This window comes from Orussus abietinus, unplaced genomic scaffold (assembly GCF_000612105.2).
Source record: "Orussus abietinus isolate OABI.00-Male unplaced genomic scaffold, Oabi_2.0 scaffold23, whole genome shotgun sequence".
Taxonomy (NCBI): Eukaryota; Metazoa; Arthropoda; class Insecta; order Hymenoptera; family Orussidae; genus Orussus; species Orussus abietinus.
The window spans coordinates 981,275-1,004,737 of record NW_019394258.1 but is presented as its reverse complement, the minus strand read 5'-3'; the positions used below and the strand labels follow the sequence as shown (position 1 = coordinate 1,004,737).

At 36.7% G+C, this 23,463-nt stretch overlaps 3 protein-coding genes across 11 annotated transcripts; 2 read left to right on the top strand and 1 right to left on the bottom strand.

The window, feature by feature from the left end:
- The first annotated feature begins 434 nt into the window (after positions 1–434).
- LOC105696652 (O-glucosyltransferase rumi homolog) lies at positions 435–2,668 on the top strand. Its single transcript, XM_012419273.1, has 6 exons — positions 435–678; positions 902–1,073; positions 1,181–1,382; positions 1,615–1,893; positions 2,033–2,265; positions 2,381–2,668. Exons 1-6 carry the CDS (start codon positions 543–545, stop codon positions 2,574–2,576), a joined length of 1,218 nt encoding a protein of 405 aa, XP_012274696.1. The 5' UTR covers positions 435–542; the 3' UTR covers positions 2,577–2,668.
- An 845-nt stretch (positions 2,669–3,513) lies between these two features.
- Positions 3,514–4,661, bottom strand: LOC105696657 (transmembrane protein 50B). Its single transcript, XM_012419278.1, has 4 exons — positions 4,463–4,661; positions 4,131–4,237; positions 3,898–4,058; positions 3,514–3,820 (listed from the first exon to the last, which is right to left on the bottom strand). Exons 1-4 carry the CDS (start codon positions 4,559–4,561, stop codon positions 3,714–3,716), a joined length of 474 nt encoding a protein of 157 aa, XP_012274701.1. The 5' UTR covers positions 4,562–4,661; the 3' UTR covers positions 3,514–3,713.
- Positions 4,662–5,476: 815 nt separating this feature from the next.
- On the top strand, positions 5,477–23,095 carry LOC105696668 (microtubule-associated protein RP/EB family member 1). Of its 9 annotated transcripts, XM_012419297.1 has the most exons (8): positions 5,477–5,950; positions 6,274–6,550; positions 6,676–6,943; positions 10,837–10,893; positions 11,350–11,456; positions 11,686–11,841; positions 14,637–14,725; positions 17,384–23,095. In XM_012419297.1, exons 2-7 carry the CDS (start codon positions 6,284–6,286, stop codon positions 14,676–14,678), a joined length of 897 nt encoding a protein of 298 aa, XP_012274720.1. In that variant the 5' UTR covers positions 5,477–5,950; positions 6,274–6,283; the 3' UTR covers positions 14,679–14,725; positions 17,384–23,095. The 9 variants fall into 9 exon arrangements, with proteins under 9 accessions (XP_012274720.1, XP_012274723.1, XP_012274721.1 ...); XM_012419300.1 differs by lacking the exons at positions 6,676–6,943; positions 14,637–14,725 and adding an exon at positions 9,020–9,254 and having other exon boundaries at positions 11,365–11,456; XM_012419298.1 differs by lacking the exons at positions 6,676–6,943; positions 14,637–14,725 and adding an exon at positions 9,020–9,254.
- Positions 23,096–23,463: the final 368 nt, after the last annotated feature.

Sequence of the window (23,463 nt, the reverse complement as noted above, 5' to 3'; positions counted from 1 at the left end):
AAGGTAAATAATGCGAAACGTCCTGCATGATTTTACTATACAGAAATATGACATTCTGTCAAACTATTGTCCTACCGATAAGGTTTGCCCTATCACTTCCTTGCATTCCACTGAACTTTCCTTTCGAACTGTACAAGTGATGCGCACGCATCGCTTAAACAAGGGCAGGTATATTTTCTCTGAAGATGAAATAATGATGGAGAACCCATCGCGTATCTTTGTCGCACTAATACTTCCTGAACTCTGTGTGACAAGGATGCAGAGACAGCCAAATTTCTTGGTAGATGAGATTCTACGAAGTGTGGGGATGTTTAGTATTTCGTCCCATTCAACGCTCACGAGGGGGCGCTGAAGAACGTACACGCAAAAATACATCACAGTCTGATGGGGCCTTTCGCTTTATCTAATATTCTTTGTTTAAGAGACGATGGAAACGTAACGTGATGCGATACATATATTCATGTTGAAATTTATATTTCTGCATCTGGGTTGTGTGCAGTGATTACAATTATTTTTACTAGATTTTTTTTTCTCAGCAGAAAATGAATGTTTGGACATATACGTTCCTATTATTGATGGCATTCAACGTCGGAGGTGAAGAATTCTGTCACCTTCGTGATAACGAGCCTTGTACTGGAAATAATGCAAATAAATACGTAACACAAGTAGATAGTGGAGGTACTTTTATTTCAATGTAATAATTCGCTCATGCTTTTTAATGTATATTGCGCGAAACTCTACTAAGTTTCTTGATCGTATACCATTTAAAGTAGGAATTTATTCTACTTGTTAATCTGTTTTAATTGTTGTGTACATATATATATATATATCACATGGCATGGAAGCGTTGTACTTTTTCAAATAAAAGTATTAATAATCAAACTTGTTTCACCTTGTTTAGAAATAAATGAGAGGTACGATAGGTACTTTAAAGCAATAGACGATGCACAGAAAAATTTTGTGGAGGTCAATTGTACAAAGAATCGTTGTTTCAAAGATATCATTACTAAGGACTTAAAACCCTTCAAGTTAAGAGGAATTAATAAAAAATTAATCGATGTTGCAAAAAGCAGGTACAAGTAATTTTTAATCAAGTATATTGAATATGTATATTGTATATAAAATAAAAATCTTTTCTTATCGTTCTTTTATAAAATACATGATTTAATGTAATTTTTAGGGGTACATTTTACCAAATAATAGATGGCCAATTATATCGCGAAAAAGATTGTATGTTCCCATCAAGATGTAGCGGTATTGAACATTTTATTTTCGAAATAATAAATAAGTTGCCTGACATGGATTTAGTCATAAACACGAGAGATTATCCTCAAACGAATCAACATTTTGGAGAACCTTTACCAATTTTTTCTTTTAGCAAGGTAAATTGCATCCGTAGGCCAATATTAATATCTCTTGTTAGTAAAGATTAAGTATAATACTAATCGAAAGTCAAATATGAATTATTAAAAGTTTTAAGTGTTTTTTTAGAAAATTTGCTGTACTTTTCCAATTATTCATTTTGTACTCAGTTTAACGTTAAGCAAACTATACAAATCAAAATTCAGAATGTTTATTAATGTAATACCTATAAGGTACATAATTTGCTTTTAGACTTCACAGTATTTCGACATAATGTATCCTACATGGTCATTTTGGGAAGGAGGACCTGCAATAGCTTTGTACCCCAGAGGACTCGGAAGATGGGACCTGCATAGGAAGTCTCTAAACGCAGCCAGTGAAAATCTACCTTGGCCGCAGAAAAAGGCGAAAGCATTTTTCAGAGGATCCAGAACAAGTTCAGAAAGAGATAACTTAATTCTGCTAAGTCGGAAGGAACCAGATCTCGTCGATGCTCAATACACAAAAAATCAGGCCTGGAAATCTGACAATGTACGGTTTTCAAAAGATTCTTCAAGATGGTACATCCATCTTACGATAACATTACATCTCATTATGAAGCAATATTTTTATTTTTATTCCTTTGCAATAATTCAAACAATTTAACTATTACTTTTCTTTTATATTTCAGGACACGCTACATGTACCTCCAGCTCTAGAAGCTCCACTAGAATCTCATTGTGAATATAAATATTTATTTAATTATCGAGGAGTTGCAGCTTCCTTTCGCCACAAACACTTGTTCTTATGCCGGTCATTAGTTTTCCATGTCGGTGATGAGTGGCTTGAGTTTTACTATACTCTAATGAAGCCATGGATTCACTACATTCCAGTTCCTAAGAATGCCAGTCAGAGTGAATTAAGGTAAACATTCATAATGTTGCAAAATTACTCTTCTCATGTTTACCATATATAATACATATGCAATTTGCTCATTATGATTTGGTATGTAATGGTCATTTGGAATGTAACATTTCAGAGAATTAATTAAGTTTGCAAGAGACAACGATGAAATATCTGAAAAAATTGCGAATAAAGGGAGAGACTTTATATGGCAAAACTTAACAATGTCAAATGTTATTGCATATTGGAGAATATTACTCAAAAGATATAGCAAGCTGTTATTGTACAAACCAGTTTTAGGCAAAAGCCTTATAAGAATATACAAGAAATGAAAAAACAGAAGTACCTCAACCTAGATTATACTATTTCTATAAAATCTGTATATTTTTTACTTTTTTTTACAATAAAAAGTAATTGAAATGGCTTTGATGATATGAATGCAAGTCAAGGAGGAGCAAGAAAAATTCACGGGTTCACAAAATAATTTTAGGAATGTATCAAGTTGGGATTATATATAACAGTGTTCTTAACTGAGAAGTATAAGAATGAGTAAACTACATGTTATTTATAAGAAAAACCATATTAAAGGCATAGACCGTTTTCTTAATATATGTTAATATATGTATATATATTCTTTACCAAATATTTGAAGTTGGACTTCAGTGCAATAGTTTTAAAATCATTTTGTTAATTTTAATGTTCTGAAAAAATGTTATGACAAAATAATAGTGTGTAAATACAGTCCCTTACCAACAGATATTTATATATAACTACTGATAAGAATTTGTTCGACTTCAATTACTTGATGCAGATTTAACATAATAAAAGAACTAGGTTGAATAGTTAGAATCATCATTTTAATATAAATCAGATATTAAGTGCTAAGTAAATGAAAATAAATAAATGTAAATGTAAATACAATAGAAAAAATATAAACTGTATGTATTACTGTTTAGTTTCTGTATTTATGATGTATTTCTCTCGGAGATAAATTTTCAATGCATCTAAATTCTAATATTCTTATCCCAACTAAAAATGGTAAATGAAATATTTGCTTTGCTGTATAGAAAAGTATATTGTTGCATATTCTATGTAATTATAGAGAACAAATTATACATTAGAACGTTCATTATAATTGGAAAAGTTATTAAATTGCTGGGGAACCATTCAGTATACAAAAAAATTGAAACGTAATAACTATTTAGCTTTAATGCACGCTCACAAGGGTGAGCTTCATAAAGCAGTAATTAAAATCAATTCCGAGGAGCATTTTTGTAAGTTGTAAATGATTTATTATATTTAAATAAGATTGAATTATGATTACACTTTTTTTTACAAATTTACTTTATACAGATAAAATTGAAGTGATACTAAAATTATAAACAGACACCTAATACTTTATAATCATAGATCAATTATCACACTCCACTTTTTCAGTGAATGCGATGAGTAAGTAGTGGGTATAATTATTAGCCCCAAATATCTTCTGATCGACCAAATTTAAATGTCAATGATCCTAAGAATATAAATACATTTTGCAGAAAGAGACCAACCCCAGGCCAATGATGTGGAACGTCTAAACAAAGAAAATGTATTCAATCTTGTAAGAACCTCATGCCAATGCTAAATTTCATGATATCCGACTATACAAACCTGTCGTAACAAAGTTAGCAAATAAAATCCAACAAGCAGCGATTATGGCAGCAAATCCCATTACAAAACCAACAAACAGCCAACCCCGGGCACCTCTTGGCCCTAAACATCCACCATTGTATGCATCCCCTCTGATTTGAGCATTCGTTACCGAATTCACCCTGTGGAAAAAAATGAAAAATGACCGTACCAAGTTAGAAACACCTTTATTACAACATAGTAACTACACTTACATAAACAACGAAATAGTCCCAAAAACTCCACATACATGATATGCACTCGACATCTCGCTAGGGTATTTAGCATGTGCATCAATTATGAACCACCATCCCATAAAAAACTGAAATACAATAGAGTATTATATGCACATACCATATTATCAGACCAGACCAAACAGAACCAATAATTACCATACAGTCTTAAATATGACAAATGCTATAATATTTGACAGTATCGTATGAAAAACTGGCAGATTAATATTGAGAAATTTGTCAATGACAGGAAGAAATACAACTTATAAAGTTAACGCTGAATTAAATAATTACATAGTATTTGTAGATCTTACCAGAGCTCCTGCAAGCATAGAGACTACGGCATTTCTTTTTTCGCTACCTTCAAACCACACACACGACGGAAACTGGATATCTCGTAAACACGAAGTCATTTTTCTTATTGTCTCGAAAGAAAAATTTATCAAAACAGTAACTTCTAACCTAAACGAAGACCGTGTTCGAATTCACTTCAGTCATCGACCAAAGAATATATGGACGGTGCCCAAAGTTTCATCTTAAACCAGTGGGGGAGCTGCGCGTCGGAAAGGGGGGAGGTATCGTTGACAAACTTTTCAGCCTCCTGATTGGTAGGTCACCTGCTTCATATTTCTTATCTACTCTAACTTATTTCTTTTTGCCACTCTTATAATACGTAAAGCATAATTTTTAACTTTCTTTATGTTAAAAATGGCACATTATACATCATTCACCATTTAATTGTTCACCACCAGCACCGTTCTTTACTTGCTACTCTTAAAATGACAACTAATCATTCAAGCATCACAGCAGACAAGACAGCCAATCAGGAAGCTAAGATTTTGGAACAACACTACCGCTACCTTACCATTGTTCCCCCCTTACTTACTCCGGCACTCTACTCTCTTGTTTGGGCTCCGTCCATATATTTTTAGGTCTATGGCTATATATTCATACTACATTCGTCCAACACTGAGATAAGAAAGTGTAACCCAGGTGAAAACACTATAAGTTCTTGCATAAAGTTAGTAGGACTTCGTGACTCAACAAGGGCGCATCCATCTTGTTTTCTAGTCGATTAGACATTAACCTTCGGTTAAGTAATCAATGAGTTAACCAAGGTTGGTGGAACCGGGCATAGGTCCAGTTCCACAACTCGAGTTAATCGCGGTTTAACTGATTTACACATGGTTTAAACTTGCAGTAAATCCGTTAAGCTCCGTTAACTCGAGTTAGCTGCCAGCTTTAGTATTTGAAACGTTTTCATAGGGATTTTAATACGAAGTGTTTGGCTGAAGTGCATGCGGCCACGATGTGAACGCGCATTGAAGTTTACCGAGTGTGTGGCTACGTTCGCCTGTTAATTTTCCGCCATTTATCAATTAGAAAAATTTTAATCGTTCCACGGTTGCTAGTGATAGGAAGAGAAATCGAATTCTCGCGATGCCTTTTATGGACTTTCTTCGTACGAGACGAAATCGTGTCGTTTCGACTTGAATTTCATCAAGTTTTGACCGACGACGACGACGATTGATCGGCCAATCACCGCCTTAGGAACCGTTAGAAATTTCCGTTGTGTGCGCGTTTGAACATCCGAGTCGACTTTTGCCATCTACGTGTGCGAACCACTCCCGTGGTTACTACGGTCTTCGGTTTCCGCGGTTTTTCGTGATTGCTCGAAACACTTTCCCGTAGGGTTCGTGTTCACCTCGGACATTTGTCAAAATTCATCCCCAGTAGGAACTGCGACCGCAACTTTTGAGAAAAAAACTGAAACCGATATTCCACGAATTTGAGTAAATATCGTAAGTACCGCCAAACATTCTAGAAAATCTTTTATGGAAGTCCTACTTTTCCGTCATTTCGCATCTCAAAACCTATTCCCGATGTCTTTCCGTATATTTTAAGTACTAACTAACGATTGCATTAAGGAAATAGAAATGGAAACGTAGGAGATTTCTGGTATTTGTAATGCATGCGGCGTGTTTTGGTTAGTAGCTTATCGCATTGATTCGTATAAAGTAATCCAATTGTGTTACCATTTGGGCAATTATGCTAAAGTTTTCAGAAGTTCCATCTGGATGGGTCGATAATGATTGTACTTATGGTGATTTTACATTTTGAACAGAAACGTAACCATGGCCGTAAATGTATACGCAACCAACGTGACAACGGAAAATCTCAGTCGCCACGATATGCTCGCCTGGGTGAACGATTGTCTTCAGTCAACGTTTACAAAAATTGAAGAGCTGTGCACTGGTGCAGTCTATTGTCAGTTCATGGATATGCTGTTTCCTGGCAGCGTCCCCCTGAAGCGAGTCAAGTTCAGGACCAACTTGGAGCACGAATATATACAGAATTTCAAAATTCTTCAAGGAGGGTTCAAAAAGATGAACGTCGATAAGGTAAATTCAAATTCCAAACTGAAGGTCATTAAAGAAATATCAATTTGGAGCACAAGGGATCGCGGACGATACGTCGAGTTTGACGTACGATTAATCGTAATGAGAGTACTGCGAAAATCGTTCAGGTCATACCAGTGGACAAGCTGATAAAGGGCCGTTTCCAAGACAACTTTGAATTTCTGCAATGGTTCAAGAAGTTTTTCGATGCAAACTACGATGGCCGTGAATACGATGCCTATGAGGCACGTGGCTGTGTTCCTTTGGGTTCTGGCGTGGATGGCACTCATAACTTGTCCAATCCTCAATTGGTACCTCTTCCGCCTCAATCTAAGGCGCCACAGATGCAGCAAAAACATATTCAGCAACGTAGCGTTGTAGCACGGCAACAGCAGGGTACTCCAGTGCACTTTCAAAATCCTAGTATATCTTAATATATCGCTGGTTGCATGAGTTCACTTTAATTGTCATTATATGTTTATTAGTTTGACGTTAGCAATAGTAAACATGATTTTACATGTACCTTTTTAAACTTTACCACGGCCACATAGAGGGAACCACGCTTATGTAAATTTTTCATTTTCTTCGTTCCAGGTAGAGATAGAGTCGCTAGTTACTCAATAACTTATCACTGATCGGTTTCTTTGCTTCGCTTCTAGGATCAAGGCTTAGCAGTGTGGTGATACAGGCACGATTTATACAATGCTTATTCATCATGTATTATAGCATACAAAATATCACAAATTTAAAAAGTTTTTCACTTGAAATATTAGGACCAATGGGTTCAACGAAGAATTAGTTCTCATAGGATATTTAGTTTCACCATCAATACATCAAGTGCTGCATTAATTTTGTGTGACTTTCTATTGAGGTCACATTAGCCTATACTGCATTAAATACATATATCTGTAAAATATAATTTATAATAACTATAAAACTGCACAAATCATTGGGAAAAAGGGTCAATGTTCAATTTGTGCTGAAAACCAAACTATTTACATTTGAATAATATATAACTAAAGGTACATTTGTTTAGTATTAAAATGAAATGATAAAAACCAGAATTGGGGGGCAATAGCCACAAAATATTCTCTCGGGATAATTTGTTTGTTCATTTGCTAGCAAACTTATCAACATCTGTCACGTAACATGAAAAACAGTTATTATTTTCTTTTTTTTTCTTTTCATTTTGACATTTTCTTGTAATTAAAGGAAACAAATCAAAATCTATAATAACATCTTGACAGGGTGTAAACTACATAGCTAACTGTATTTTAAATTTAATTATTCAAATTTAATTATGCCATTTTATACATTTTCCTTGCATCGACGACAGACGTACTTAATGTAAGTTCTGTCACTTGTAATTACATCCACACTTAATAACTAATTATTTCAGTAGAGTGTCCAATTGAGACTAATACCACATTGTTCTTATCTCTTCAATTCAATGACCTTAAATCGATCTCGTGTTTTTTACGAACAATTCCTTATAATTTAATTTTTTTTTTAACCTCTAACACTCGATTCGATGAAACAGCATGATCAAATGTTGTTAGTTATACACGAATTTATAGCGATTAATTATTTTGTTGCATCACCGATTGTATAAAAAAATATCACACGGCATGGATTACCAGTGTCATTTTCCAGGTATATTCTTTAATTTAAAATAACCTGACATTGTAGAAGTGACTTTTTACTTGTTTCCATTCTTACTATGATATACCTGTACAATATCAACATACTTTAAAACGTTGTAATAATTTGACACGATATTGGCATACTTTCATTATCGATTACTCAGCGAATAGAAATTTAACCCTCTATGACGCTACATAATTTCCAAATCGCATACCCATGTATCCACATTTTTCAAAAATTTCTACGTTCTTTTGTAGCGAGGTAGTCTATTTATACGTTACCTAATTTTGATTTACACGAAAAATGATCAGGTTAAAGGAGGGGCGAGGGGGGAGGTGAAAGTGGCATCTGAAGAGTCGATAGTTCATGAAATTTTTCTCCGAACTGAGGGTGCTGAATCGTTTCACACTTTACAACATGATTGTGGAGGCCATAAGAAAGGTCCTGACCCTCATGAAATTTCATTTTTCTTTACATTTAAAAATATCTATGAACCTAGTTTTGAAGAATTGAAATTTCATGAGTTTCAGGACCTTCCGTATACCCTCCATATTTATGTCGATTCGGTAGATCCAGTTTGGAGAAAAGTTTCATGAACGAAGACTCTTTGATGCCACTTTGACATCAGCTTAACAATAGATATAAATGTGAATGTCTAGTGGGATGATAAATGGGTGAAAGTGATAACAGCGTCTAATGGTATAATTTTTATTTGTTCGAGATTATAAACCGCGATGACGAATGATAGCTCGTCTGCCCGTGTGTTTTTTTCGTTGTAATGTCCTTTTCACGTTTTCTTTTGTTGCACCGGCTTGCCGTCGTTTGCAGATCGTGCCGATCGATAGGCTGGTCAAAGGCAGGTTCCAGGACAACTTTGAGTTCTTGCAGTGGTTCAAGAAGTTCTTTGACGCGAACTACGTTCTCGAGCGCGAATACGATGCTCTCGCAATGAGGGGAGGAGAACCAATGGGCAGTGGCGGAAGTAACGCGCCGCGAGGCTCCGGATTGGTCAAACGAAACGCGCCCCGGGAACTCCCGACCGCCAGACCAGCCGCCCGAACCGGTACACCGTTTAATTCTTTATTTAAATGCCTTTACTCTTTCTTTCTCACTTTATCGCAGTTACATTTACTTTCACGCATCATGGAGGTCGACTATTAACGCATTCGCGAACGGCAAATCTTATTCCTTTTAAAACACTGAGTACCAGGGAAAATAATGAAATTCTGAAACTGGTTGCCGGAAACTTGTATCGTGTGTCGTTATGGACGTGATTCACGTCAGCGGCAATCAGGGATAGAATTTAAAATGACGTGAATTAACGTCTGCGGCAACCGGGGATAGAACTTGAAAAGACGTGAATTCACGTCAGCGGTCGCGAATGTGTTAATCCCGGCCGTGCAGTGAAGATTAACCCGGATATTGATGCACTAATCGATTTGGTGAGAAACACCAACTCGTGGTAACAAACCGAGAGTCGGTTTTCTAGAGAGAAGATCTTATATTTCAGACTTTATTATTCAACCTGCCGATCGTTTAGACGTTGCGTTCGTCAGGAGTCGTTTAACAAAAAAAAAGGACAGTGTTTTAGGATCTGCAGTGCGTTGTACGAGGACAAATATTAGAAATATATATGAATCTAAATAAGTTTTGTCAGGTCGTTTTAACAGACAAGGGTAAACGTTAGTTTAGAAAGAAATGTACAGATTTATTACACTACACGACATCTGGAACGCTTCATTTCGCATATAATTCCCAACGTAGAATGCAACTGCCTTGAACATAAATGTTAATGTCGGAAACATGGCGTGCTAGTTTATGTTACCACTTAAGTATCTAAATTGATGTTACCGCCAAAAAAGGTACAGACAAGGGTAAACGTTAGTTTAGAAAGAAATGTACAGATTTATTACACTACACGACATCTGGAACGCTTCATTTCGCATATAATTCCTAACATAGAATGCAACTGCCTTGAACATTAATGTTAATGTCGGAAACATGGCGTGCTAGTTTATGTTACCACTTAAGTATCTAAATTGGCGTTACCGCCAAAAAAGGTATAGATGAATTTCATTTAGTCGGCATCGATGAAATTTCTTAGCGCTTTTAATATCCACCTTAAGATGCTGACGGTACATATTCAAATTTCATGCATTGTTTCAGTAAACAGCAACGTCTACTGTAGCAACTTTTTTGAGGTCTGCAGATCCAATTAAGCTTCTCATTAAATTCTGAACAAGTAGCGCAAAGGTCACCCTCAGAATTTTGCGTCTACGACGTTTCTGAGCCTTTTAATTATTCATGAATTTCATTACGGTCTTTATATGTGGTGCGAGTAGAGAATACAAATGGTATAAAGTATGAATATATTTCCTTGGTTATGAGAAATTCATTGAAATGAACGAATGTTTCATATATCGTACGATGTTCTCTTTCATAAAATCCTGAAGCAAAGAAGACTTGAAATTATTTCCGCGGACTTTCCGGTTGTTGATCGACAAGATGTTAACAAGATAGATATTCGCTATAAGTTTACTAAGAAGTGAATTTGTTTATTAAGTAGTAAATTAAAGGGAAAAAAAAAAGAAATGAAAACTTTCGACTCGTACAACTCATCTAACGTTAAGTGAAACAAACTTTAGGTGAGGGACCTCCGTCTCCTGTACAAGCGCCTTCTACCAAGTCCTTTGGAAAACCTAGTAATTATTATTTCATCATTGTTATTAAATCTGTGCTCGTGTTTTCCTCCCTTTTTCCATAGATTCTATTACAAACGGGAAGTGTAGGACATCCCCGAATTATGGGATGTTCAAGCGCTGCCTATTGTTTATCGACTTTTTCTTTCCGACGTTATGACGCTTGAATTAATAAGTGCATGGTCATTGAACATACCGAAATCTTTATCGCGTAGCACGTTCGAGAATAGTTTGGATGGCTTCTTGCATGTTATATTTAGCTGATTAGTCGTCGATATGAATTGCAGTATTTTACGTTTAAAGAGACTTTTTACCGTTCGGATAAGAAACCACCGTTTCCTATCGCCAGTTAATTCATGCATGTTTTACCTTCAGTCTCCCCTAAGCCATTGTGTCTGATTTTATATTAATCCGTTTAACTACAAGCATCATCTAACTGTTGTTCATCTGTTAATTCAGTGATGTTTTCTTCAGTCAATAAAGTTCAACCTAATCGCGCGGTACCGAAAGGAGGAACAGTCGGGAGCCGTGGCGATACTGGAAAAATCGAGGAGCTTAGTGCGCAGGTACGATTTTATGTAATTCGACGTTATTATAAATAATGTAAGATCGTTGATATGCAAGAGGGCTTAGTGCATGAAAGTTATTTCTCTACCCCACTTGGATATTACTCGTCTTGGTACTTTCTACACGCCTCGAAAATTAAACATTCCGTCCACGCTTTATAAAAGCTACTTTTTGTAACGCCTAGCAGTATTTCATGTATTCTAATCCTTTCATTTTATGACATTTCAGAATATGGAACTGAAGATGACGATTGATGGTTTGGAAAAGGAGAGAGATTTTTACTTTGGAAAGTTACGAGACATTGAAGTAATGTGCCAAGACTGTGAAAACGGAGATCCTCCACCTATTGTACAAAAGATCCTAGAAGTTCTCTACGCAACTGAGGTACCGACTTCTTCACTTAATTACGATCAATATTTACTTCTAAGATAGCGGATTTTTGTACAAATTCTGAAAGTGCTAAGGTATATGTATATCCCTCGTTAAGGTGAAGTGAAACCCGCCCTCAAATCAGTCGATTTTAATAAGATACTTTTGTTTAAGGGTATTTCACCGAACTAGCTGAAATTTTAGCCCATGACTCAGGAGTACCTAAAGAATATCCTGAAACTTTCAAAATTTGGATTTTCGACTAAAATGTATTTACTTCTCCTCGACCAAAACCAAAATGGCGTTTCGCTCTTATATTTCGATCAATATACGATTATTTAAGGCTTTGATATGTATATTTTTTTTTATTTAGCCTCGACCTAAACCAAAATGGCAATTGTATATTGATCGAAGTATTGAAGGCTCGGATCTGAGAAACGCTGGTATCAGAACGATTCCACGACGATTTAGAAGTAATCTAGGCACTCTCACTTAAACGCAATTAAAGCAAAGAAGTGTTGTAAGCTTATCTGCTAAGACGAAGGTAACACGAGATCCGGAGAAATAATTTAGTTTGCACTGAATGCCCAGAGAGCGCAATTTGCAATCAATTAGGGTGTCAAAAATCATGAATCCAGGGGATTTCCAGTTTTATCTCGATTTCTTTATAATCACTGTACAGAAACGACATGTGGAGCATGTCATTCTGTACAATACTTAATGTGATACGACACAACTGTTAATATAAGTACGAACGTCGGTAACGTAGGTATTTATAAGAATCATCTTTACCTACGTCGATTAAATTTCTCGGCGAGTTTCACTTCACCTTAAGCTTTTTCTTTTATGAAAAACGTATCAGCTTTAGGATTACGTTACATTTTTATAATTGCTGGGAACTACTTCCACTTTAAGGTGATATGAATGTGGCATCGAAAGGGTTTCGTTGGTGAAACTTTTCTCCGAAATGAGTGTACCGAATCGTTTAAAACTTTACAACGTAAATATGGAGGCTGTAAGGAAGATCCGGACACCCACGAAATTTCAACTTTTCAACAATTTGTGTATATGGAATTCCATGGTGGTCGGGACCTTCTTTGTAACCTACGGATTTACGTTGTAAAGTTTCATACGACTCGGTACATCCAGTTAGGAGAAAAGTTTCACGAACGATTGACCTCTCGGGCCACTTTCGTATCACCTTAAAGGTTTTGGGATCTTTATTAAATTGTCTGAGTGTCAGCAGACATTAATTCCGTCTTCTAGAACACTCGGGAAACCCGTTACGGTAAGTCGTTCCACTGTAATACTCAAGGGCAAAAAGAGGCTTACCGGTCCAAAGTTTTGAGAATCAAACTTTTAAGAACGCACCGTATTTCTAATGGAATAATATATGCGTATGAAGTTTTTTAGCAGAGTTCTTCCGAATAGTCCACAATTTTTTATGCAGAATGGCATGTTCTAAGTAAACACTGTTAGACACATCTAAAGTATGATCTTGTGGCGCTTTCCATTCCCAGGACGCCAATCAAGAAATTTTGAAGATCGAACTATTCCCCACTACATAGTGACATGATTTGTTAGCGAATAATGCGATAGAAATTATTAAAACCAATTGACCAAAATCATTTATGGTGAAGATTGATTATGGTTTCGGGCTTTTGGTATACCATTTCAATTCATCGTCGACTTTAGTTGACTATATTGTTTCCTTTAGTTTCTCGGTGAAGTAACATAACGCGGGGGCGAGTGTCGTACCGAAGAGGTTAAAAACATAGTTTTTAAACAATATATCGAATTAGTCATTTGTTATGCTGTAACATTTTTTTTATGTAATATACTTTTAATCACGTTGCAAATCTCAAACTTCGTTGGCAGAGTTAACGGCGACAAATTTTATACTCTTGTATCTTAGCAATTTAACTACAGCGAAGTCGGACGTGGAGACTACGAAAAGCTCGAGTACACATATTTAATATGAATACGATAGTCATTCGATATTCTTTGAATACATGGGAATGAAGGGGGCCACTATAGTGGCGTTACAATAATTATATATTGATCGATATATAAGAGCTCGACGCCATTTTGGTTCTGATTCCGGTTTTCTGCATTACCTAAAAATAGTGAATTCACAACAATTAGAGGGGGTAACTAATGTATCATTTGTGAAGATAAACGACGAAATGCTTTGGCCGAAAAGACACATGGGGTGTCCCAGAACTCGTAGTAACCCTGGGCCTGACGGAAGTTGGGAAAGTTTGAAATAAGAAGTTTCTTCACCATCTCTTCCACAAATAGTTATTTACCTGGGTATTAAGGGGACTTTCTACCTTACCGGGCTGAAGAACAGGTGATATACCAGGAATTAATTGTACGTCGATTAGTAGATGGATTATTATCATTTTTGGCAGGTGTATTCATTCAATTTGTATATTTCATCTTTACGTGTATAGTTCTACCTAGGTACATTGGAATTGTGTTTTTCTTAGCGAATATTGATGGGGATTATTAAAAAGAAAAAGAAAAGAAAGGCTTCGTGGTGGTGTACGTTCTGACCCTTTTCCAATTGCTTTTAAACAAGGTATACAACATTTTTTTAATTGATCCTCATCTACCTGCTAAATAATTGTCTCAGGAGGAAATGGTGAAGGATCGTTTAATTTATAACTTCGCTAACTTACATTAGATTCCGGAGGTATTACGGGTTTGAATCAACCTGTATATATTTCATTTGTCTGGGCAAGGGAATGCGTCGTCCTAGACGATGGAAATGATTTAAAAGCAGTTTACAACTGTCATAATTTCAGGATAATCCAAGTGGCACCGAGGACGAAGAACATACCTATTAGCATCTCTTCTCGGTTATCTTTCATTTCCGTACAAGACGATTCTTAAGGTAAAAACACGGGGATGGTAGATGATCACCGTTTGTCATTGGTTCGGCGATAACTGGGTGATCTGGGTATGTTGCAAGTGCAAGAATGGTGTTCCAGTATAACCGGTACCGGATTTTGTATTTAGTTGATCCTATGCGGAGATTTTCTTTTAACTTTCGATTTCTTAGCTTTCTCGAGAAGCGCGTCCCTACCGACTTTCGTTTATTTTTGTACGCTGCACTATTCTTCTGGGATTACCATCGTGAGTCTTAGTATTTTTTTTTTATTGACGGTTAACACGTTGACCGCCACGTGGTCGTCACTTAACGGCAACTTCTTTGCCCTGGTGACCACCGTGACGGTCAAGGTATTAAAATCGAGATAGGTAAAAGAGAAGTATAAAATATATTGATGTTGATGCAGGGTGTATCATAGATACATCTAGTAAAGAAAGAAAATCCGTGAGCATTTTTCTATGGAGATGTTTTCTCTGTCTGTGCTGCGACGTAGTCGATCCTTGAATAATGGGGTTTACGCTAATAGGAGAAAGGTGGTACAATATATGAAAATCATATTTCTTTGGAAAAACTGAGCTTTCATACGCCGTCCTGAATGTTTTCTTTGACGTTCACTAAAAAGGCCCTTCAGAGTCACCGTCTGCTCGAGAACCGTGAAATGTGCAACTTTGCACGAGCTAAATGATCAAACAAACTTTGAAACGGATTTCTAAATCGATTTAGTGCAGCGAGCACTTGTTTGGAAAATGAGATGGTGGTCACGTGTTTACATGGGAGTGATTTTTTTTCTAATAAGTATTTTATTTCTAGTTAGAAGTTCTAACCAATTAGACATTGTCAAACTTTTTTTTTTATATGGAAATGATTGTTTGTCGAAAGTCGTTTCAATTAAAAGATGCGTCTATTAATGACTTTTAAGGGGGGATGGTACTACCTGACAAACTCCGAGTTGACCACGTTGCTACGTAACAAGCAGCGGAAATACTTGTGACGGTAAAGTTTGACCCATTCTGGTTAGAACCAGCGGTTATTTCCAGTCTTTTCTTTTTTTCTTTTTCCAATAAATAAAATAAATTACATAAAACCCACTCGGTTTTACCCAGGGTTTTAACCGGTTAAAACGATCTTATAAAATCTATCAGTATGTATGTAGCGTTGAATTTATTCCAATATCGTATGCACCCTGTACCTACACATGCGCTCCACTCACATTCAAACAAATTAATATAAATTCTAACCTATTTATATGGTTAACCTATTATAGGTTTCAGCCCCTGTTTTTAGGCAATGATCTAGGCGGTAAAAACCATCAAATATGGTTTAAACCGGTTAAAACCATTGGGCTAAGATTTTTGTTAAAAAAGAACCGGTCCACGCAGCTCCAGGTGCTGTTTCTTTTTATTTAATTTTATTTAATTTTATTTTCATTTGATAGTCAATTAAGGGTTAATACCCCTCCGTTACGACAGAAATGTCTTGGTAACGTATGCTCGAAGTTTCTACATCTTCCGCAAGTAGCGCTAACATCGTTAGATCAGTGAAAATCCGAGATCCAAGTACCAGTTAATAATAATTGACGTGAAATTACCGCTGTTATCTGCGGTCAGATATAAAATATAAAACATAAAGAACGTACTTGAGTGTTAAAAGAAAATTCATTGTTCGTCGATAGAACCTTCTAACTATTTGTATCTAACTTGTCCCTAGTCTTTTTGTCAAATTTTGTTAAACCGTCCGAGTACGAACTGTGTATCAATCGTGCCTATTTGTCTCCTTTAGGTCTCATTATTCGAAATTGTTTTACTGTATGTTGCACAGTAGAGATATTTGTTAAAAAAAAAAAGTATGTGTTAAGTAAAGTGATCGTTGACTTATGTTGGAACAAAAAAAAAGAAGTATATTCAAGTCTCACAAAATCTATGCAATATCAAGTATTTATATGTGAGTTTCATGTATCGTGGTCTTAATCTTTTCACTCTATTCAGCTTGATGTATGCGCAATTATATTCGTGTAGACTAAATCAGCAATATCGAAGTATCCGTCTATTTCCAACGCCAGCTTAGTTCACGACCTTAATGTTGATATGATATCAAAAAAAAGCAATTTTCCTTGAAAGCAATTACATGGAAGGAGAAACGTTTCGTTTTTCGTATATCGTCCTCGTCCTTCATATAGTCTAAGACTCGTACCTCACTTGTAAGGTTAAGGGGGGTCTTTTATCCGTTGTTTGTAAACTAGTAAAACGTATTTTTAACGCTAAAATATACGCATAAATAAGAGCCTAACATACACTGACGGCCGTGAATGCCTTCCACGTAAATACGTGGATATGACTTCCTTGTCCATTAGGGTGCAACGGAAAGTATAAAGGTCGATTTACACACAGCCGTCCCAAATTAGGGCTAGCCTCTAAACTAGGAACCTCGAGGCAAAAATTGTTTAGATATGTCGGCGGCGTTTGTTCCGTGAAAATATAGCCGAGGATATCGAAGGATGAGTACTGAATGAAATACTGCGGGATTGGATACTAATTGTTTACGGAACAGATGTGTATAAATCGGCCTTGAGGGGTGTGAGCATGGGTGTTTGGAAAAGTGGTATGATGGCATTAAATATAGTTTACAATGGGTCATGACTAACGCGCAGTTTTCGATTTCTAGGATGGCTTTGCAGCTCCCGAGGAACTCGAGGGCGATGGCCTGGCACCAGATGACGAGGAAGAGTACTAACCCTTCTACTTGGTCCCCGATTAAAACATCGCCAAGGAACATCCGTAAACCACACAGCACAATTGTGTCGAGTGCATTTCCGTTTGCTATTGCCCGTGATCCAATAGCAGCACTCTCCTTGCATACTTAGTTCGCCACTTCCGTATAGCTGTATGAACGTATACATATATACACACATTCGTTTTTCGCGTAGGCCTCTCGTTCTACATATGGTCAGAAACGTTATCAATGTTAACGTCGGAGAATGTTACGGGTAATTCGGTTTGCGAGAGATAGCCATATTCTTTCCGAAAGTAATCATTGTAGTTTAAAAGCTGCGCCGTCATCAGCTGAACGCGAGACTGCTCATAAATCGGATTTATACCATTGTCGAGCGAAATCGAACGAAGAGCTGAATTCCTCCAGATCGGTGTACGCTTTCCATTCCGAAATTCTCGTTTACACCCATTTTGTACCGATTCTTGTTATCTAACCGAGAAAATTCACGGCGTTTTCGGTAGAACCGCTGCAGAAAACTAGTACCACGGGCCTTCTTTTTTTTTTTTTTTTTCGGTTACACCTAATGTTTCTCACTCACGCGACTAAGAAAATTCCCTTTTGTTCGATTCCGCAACGTCGACTTATGTTGTCATTAGTTGAGAAAACTGGGAGATTCTTGTTGGTGCAAATAATAAAAATGTTGACAATGAATGATGCGATCAGTCACGGACATCAAAAGCAAAAATTAATTCTTGTTACATATGCGCAGAACTTTCTTTACTTCTGCCGCCAGTGCAGCGGTTATGCAAGATGGCCATTTCCCAAGCGGTGCAGGAATGTTATTTTCTTGTACCACTGGGTCTGATATCTTTGATTGAAAATTGCTTTCCAGTGAGCAAAGCGCGATTAGACTCACGATATGTAGTTCTTTTTCCCAGGACCATACAGGAAATGAAGCGTAGGCGAAAAAGGCTTCGATGTCTCCACTTTCCACCTAGTTTCTGGCTTTAAACCCCACTCATTCCTAATTTCCCACTATATGGACGCTTTTCATATCACGATTCAACTAAAATCAAGCATTTACCTGCATTTGCTACGAGAAAGTATTGTGCCTAATAGGTGCGAACAGGTAGTTTGGACTCCTGTCAATTTTTTAGTACTCGCAATCGGCTTCAAACTGCAAACTTCACCCTCGTCTACGCTGTCTCATTTTCGTACTCGTTACATTATATATTACGAATACTACATGGAAATAAATTACTTGCTAGACGATACAAAAGATCTCATTCATTACATATTGTTATTATTGGCAGGTGAAGGTTGAGTCGTTTCAAAGTTTATATAGGCATAAAAAAAAGGGCAACCTGCAGTTAAGAATTATAAACACTGTGGTAGTTAAAGTAATCATTCAAAGACGTTTAATGCGTTATGCTAGGTTACATTACTTTATTACTTCAACTTATGGATTATTTAATCGATGCGTCGGCTTACTTTGCAAAAATGAACTAACTGGTCCAATTTGCAGTAATACTAATAATGGATGTTCTTGAACGTGATTGTATATGAGAGACGAAAAGCCTTCAAAAGAAACAAAAAATTAGTACCGATTAGTGACGTTATTCTACGATTATCTCATCCGTCTGAACTTTGTAGAATTGAATATTGGAACGCATTAAATGTTCTTTCCGGTTTCTGCTGTTGGAACTTTCTTTAAAAAGTGTGGTTTACAATTTCCAGTATTCACTTATCAGACCAGGAATTTTTCTGGGCCCGTTTCTCAATCTACCTTCTCACACCCTGTTTTGCTAGATACAGGAAAACACTTCAATTGGCTCAAAATAGACAGGGGTCAGTCATGTCTTTGCAGCTTCTAAGGTGCCTAGCTAATTATGTCGTTTCCATGTTCATCATTTAGATTGGACCCATCTCGACTTCGCCATTTTTTTTATTTGTTTTTTTCATCGACTCGCTTCACTATAATCCTCACTTCTAGGCTCCCTATTATCCCAGATTAATGTTTCGTACATTTTCAAATCTTCTCAGATAGATGCCGTACAGTTTCGAGAAAGCTGCATAAAAATCTGTTCGGTAGTTCTCAAAATTTCTCAGACAAACGAACGCCTACCGGGAACTTTATTTCATACTACGTAGAGATTTCATAAAAAAATTCCGTTTTGGTATTTGAAGCCATCATTCACACAGTTCCCTAATTTCCTTAAAATATCCTTAAGAAACTAACAGCCAATAGCTACCCAAGATAATTATGTGATACTTATTAAAAATGTTAAATTATGTGATTAGAAGGGAAAAAAAAAAGAAATTTACGGAGATTACACATGAGTACGACATTGACGTGTTTTTCTGCACATTCGAATTAAGAAAAAAAATGTATGGAGATATCAGATACATCCCCGACTTTGAGATGAGAACTCGTCTTTCTCCTTCGGAAAGCTTTACAACATTTCGCAATAGTCGCTCGTGGATTTCCTAGGAAAATTGAATACCAATTCCAGTTGCTATGCGTATGTATTACGGTACGCGGAGGAATCGAAAAGGTACCACTCGGTACGCATTGTACGCATCTAGTAGAGAGTAATAAAATAATGAGAAGCTTAGCCAAAATCTACCCGGGCTGTCCAATCGGTGTATTTCCGCAAACGATGCCGAGTTCCGAAATCTTTGAATTGACCATGTTTATATTAGGTTTAAGTTGCTCGTTGATGATACATTTTGACGAAATAAGCATTTTATTCGAGGTTTTAATACAGTAATTTTAAGCTCCAACTTAATCGGTGTGACGTGAGGATAATCGAGGATAGCATTGAAATATAAACGCGAGGCCATTTGCATTAAATTCCACCGATGAACGGATGAACGTGAACACGCAACATTCTACTGTATTTCGCCCAACGGATGAACATTGGTCGACTTGACCTTCGACTAGGTGAAAACCGCGTCCAAATTTCACCACGGCAAAGGAGTTAAGGAATTATAAAGCGTTAAACGATTCCGTGTTCTACACGTGCCAACAAGGATCTTCCTTCCTGCGCGAGGACACTTTGCCGGCCGCTGACGTGAATTCACGTCGTTTTAAATTCTATTCCTGATTGCCGCTGACGTGAATCACGTCTATAACGATACACGATACAGGTTTGCGGCAACCAGCTTCAGAATTTCATTATTTTCCCCGGTACTCGGTATTTGAAACGGAACAAAATTTGACGGTCGCGAATGTGTTAACACTTTGTCGGCCGCTCATTTGTCGCAAAGCCGTTCCGCTGTCGCCGGCGAGATTAACCCCTTAACATATAGATTAAAAAAAAAAAACGGCCAAAAAATCAATTTTTTAATGTAAAAAAAACACTAGAACATTGTCTTGGCAAAAAAATAAAATTCTCGGTTATATTCGAGGGTGAAAAATTATAGTAGCATAAAATACAACGCCGCGCGAATTATCTCGAATGTGCAGAGTTTGGCCTGTTCAGCGCGCTGGAATTAACTCGAGCACACAAGTTAAGGGTAAAAAAATAAAATTCTGGATTATATTCGAGGGTGAAAAATTATAGTAGCATAAAATACAACGCCGCTCGAATTAACTCGAGTGTGCACAGTTTGGCCTGTTTAGCGCGCTCGAATTAACTCAAGCACACAAGTTAAGGGCAAAAAAATAAAATTCTGGATTATATTCGAGGGTGAAAAATTATAGTAGCATAAAATACAATGCCGCGCGAATTATCTCGAGTGTGCAGAGTTTGGTTTGTTTAGCTCACTCGAATTAACTCTAGCACACAAGTTAAGGGCAAAAAAATAAAATTCTGGATTATATTCGAAGGTGAAAAATTATAGTAGCATAAAATATATTTCTTCATTGTAGAACATTTTGAAAGGTATTTTATAACTTGTAATAGATGTAACAATAAGCTTTCGATATTCGATGGCAGCGACGAAAGACAATCTCAAACTAACAGAACAAGCGGCCGCAAAAAAGATTTCAAGGAAAAAACGATCTGGTAAATTGGGAGGGGAAGACAGTGGAAATTATTATATAGTTCGTTATTTGTTGCTCTGAATCAATATATCTACCCATATAATCGTCGGAATGAAGCATTACCGCTGGCGTAAAAGAAGTCACGCGTACGTGACAGCGGCCGGCAATGTGTTAAATTACGATATAAATAATACTAATGGTCACATTTGTTCCTTCATTGTACGCTGCAATGGTAGAAATCCGCACTAAACATTACGCTACGTATCCAGTGACTGTGCCTTCGCAAACGCTATTGAGCTTCGAGATCGATTAATTTGTTAAATTTATATCCGATTCGAGTGTTCTTTGTTGCCAGTTGTCAAGTTTTTGTCCAAGTAAGGCTTACCTAAGGTTTTAATCCGATCATTTTACGGTTCGGTGGAATCAGGGTGACGCCATCGTGGGGCAATTAATACTTGAGAATCTAATTGAAATTTCAACGACATCATTCTATATCGTCACGCAGGGTTCCGTCGAATCAAAGTTGCCCCGTCTAAATTCTTGACTTTAATACGTGAATCTCTCTTTGGAGGTGGCAGGGAAAAAAAGTCATCGAAGACCTCGAATCTTATTCGGAAGCTTCGGTGTGAATATATGTTAAATCGCGGTACACGATTCAATTCTTTTTTTTTCTTTTTTTTTTCCGGAGGAGAATCTAAAAGATGTCGGCGCTTCGACAGTCTGTCTCCTAAGTCAAGGTAAATGTACGGGCGAAAGATAGTTGTTAAGAAAGTACAGAGTGTTTATATAAAGAAGCACAAACGAGTTCCAAGCAACGCAAAAACAGGTTCGTCTTTTCAAACGAACGAATAAAGAAATACTGAGGGAATGTATGTGCATATTTGCGAATGTTGGGCTCACGTGCAGGGTGTCCCAAAACAGATCATTTTCTTTTGAGAAATGAAGTAGGGTAGAATTTCGAGCCAGAAGTTCCTGTTCACACCTTGTGAATATTAGTGAATTATTATTATTGTTGTTGTTATTATTATTACTACTACTAGGTAACGACGCGTAATAGCGGTGAACACCAAAGGCTCCTAAATATGAGTAGCACGCGAGTAGGAGTAATCATAGTCAGTGGTTAATTTCATTCATGATAATTCCTTAACTGATAACCCGCACAAAAGAGAGGAACCTTCGATTCCAAATTCCACTCTCTATCATCCCTCAAAAAGGAAATGAACAATCTTGAAGTACCCTGCATAATGTATCGGCGCTGTAAAAAATGGAAGACATCATGCATTTCTCGACTTCGATTAAAAACTCTCATACGATCGATAGATTCGTTATGGGTCATCGTAATATTAAGGAGGTATCTACATTATTATTGTCATTGTCTCCACTAGACTTAACTCCACACCGAATAAGTTTTACTAGTTTTAACACGACGAGGGACTCTTTAGCATTCGCTCTGGTTTTCTCTCCCCGCCCTGTACCCTTTCTACCCTATGATTATCGCAATTGTAACAGCCGTGAGATGGATATATTTGCGATTTTGGAATTTCAATTATTATGTAATAAACATTTAATAAAATCACGTTGGGTTGTGAAGTGATGGGTTTGAGGCTGCGTTAGAGTCTGTATTGTTACGTTATTTTTAGAAATTAATTTTAATTATTAAACTCAATTTAACATAAGCCGAAGGCATGTCTGCAGATATTCTTTATGGTCCCAAAAAGTTAACCATTCACTCTCTGAAATCCTCAAATGTCTACGCTAAAAATATAGCACTCATTGAATGTTGCAGATTTCTCCAAAATTGCATAGTTGTCATCATTAAATCTGCATTTATCTCTAATAATTCCACAAAAGCTTTTCGAAGGATTCTGCTGAACTCTGGCAGTTATTAAATATAAAGTTCTTTGTCTCTGAAGGTCTTTCAAAAGCATTGCAATGCTCTTGATGGTCAGTGAAAGACCACAGAAACAAAATATCTCGAGGATTACTTTCCACTTCGAAGAGAGCGCACACCTAAAAGGATCGTTAGCTTCTTCGTATAAATTTG

Bases quoted from the DNA above. Each gene is read 5' to 3' on its own strand.
- LOC105696652 (XM_012419273.1), top strand. From the start codon at position 543: ATGAATGTTTGGACATATACGTTCCTATTATTGATGGCATTCAACGTC. The intron at 1,383-1,614 runs GTAAATTGCATC...ATTTGCTTTTAG, and splicing joins CAATTTTTTCTTTTAGCAAG to ACTTCACAGTATTTCGACAT. The intron at 2,266-2,380 runs GTAAACATTCAT...GTAACATTTCAG, and splicing joins GCCAGTCAGAGTGAATTAAG to AGAATTAATTAAGTTTGCAA.
- LOC105696657 (XM_012419278.1), bottom strand. From the start codon at position 4,561: ATGACTTCGTGTTTACGAGATATCCAGTTTCCGTCGTGTGTGTGGTTT. The intron at 4,238-4,462 runs GTAAGATCTACA...ATTGTATTTCAG, and splicing joins CTATGCTTGCAGGAGCTCTG to TTTTTTATGGGATGGTGGTT. The intron at 4,059-4,130 runs GTAAGTGTAGTT...TTTTTTCCACAG, and splicing joins GGGACTATTTCGTTGTTTAT to GGTGAATTCGGTAACGAATG.
- LOC105696668 (XM_012419295.1), top strand. From the start codon at position 6,284: ATGGCCGTAAATGTATACGCAACCAACGTGACAACGGAAAATCTCAGT. The intron at 6,551-6,675 runs GTAAATTCAAAT...AAAATCGTTCAG, and splicing joins AAAAGATGAACGTCGATAAG to GTCATACCAGTGGACAAGCT. The intron at 11,457-11,685 runs GTACGATTTTAT...ATGACATTTCAG, and splicing joins TCGAGGAGCTTAGTGCGCAG to AATATGGAACTGAAGATGAC.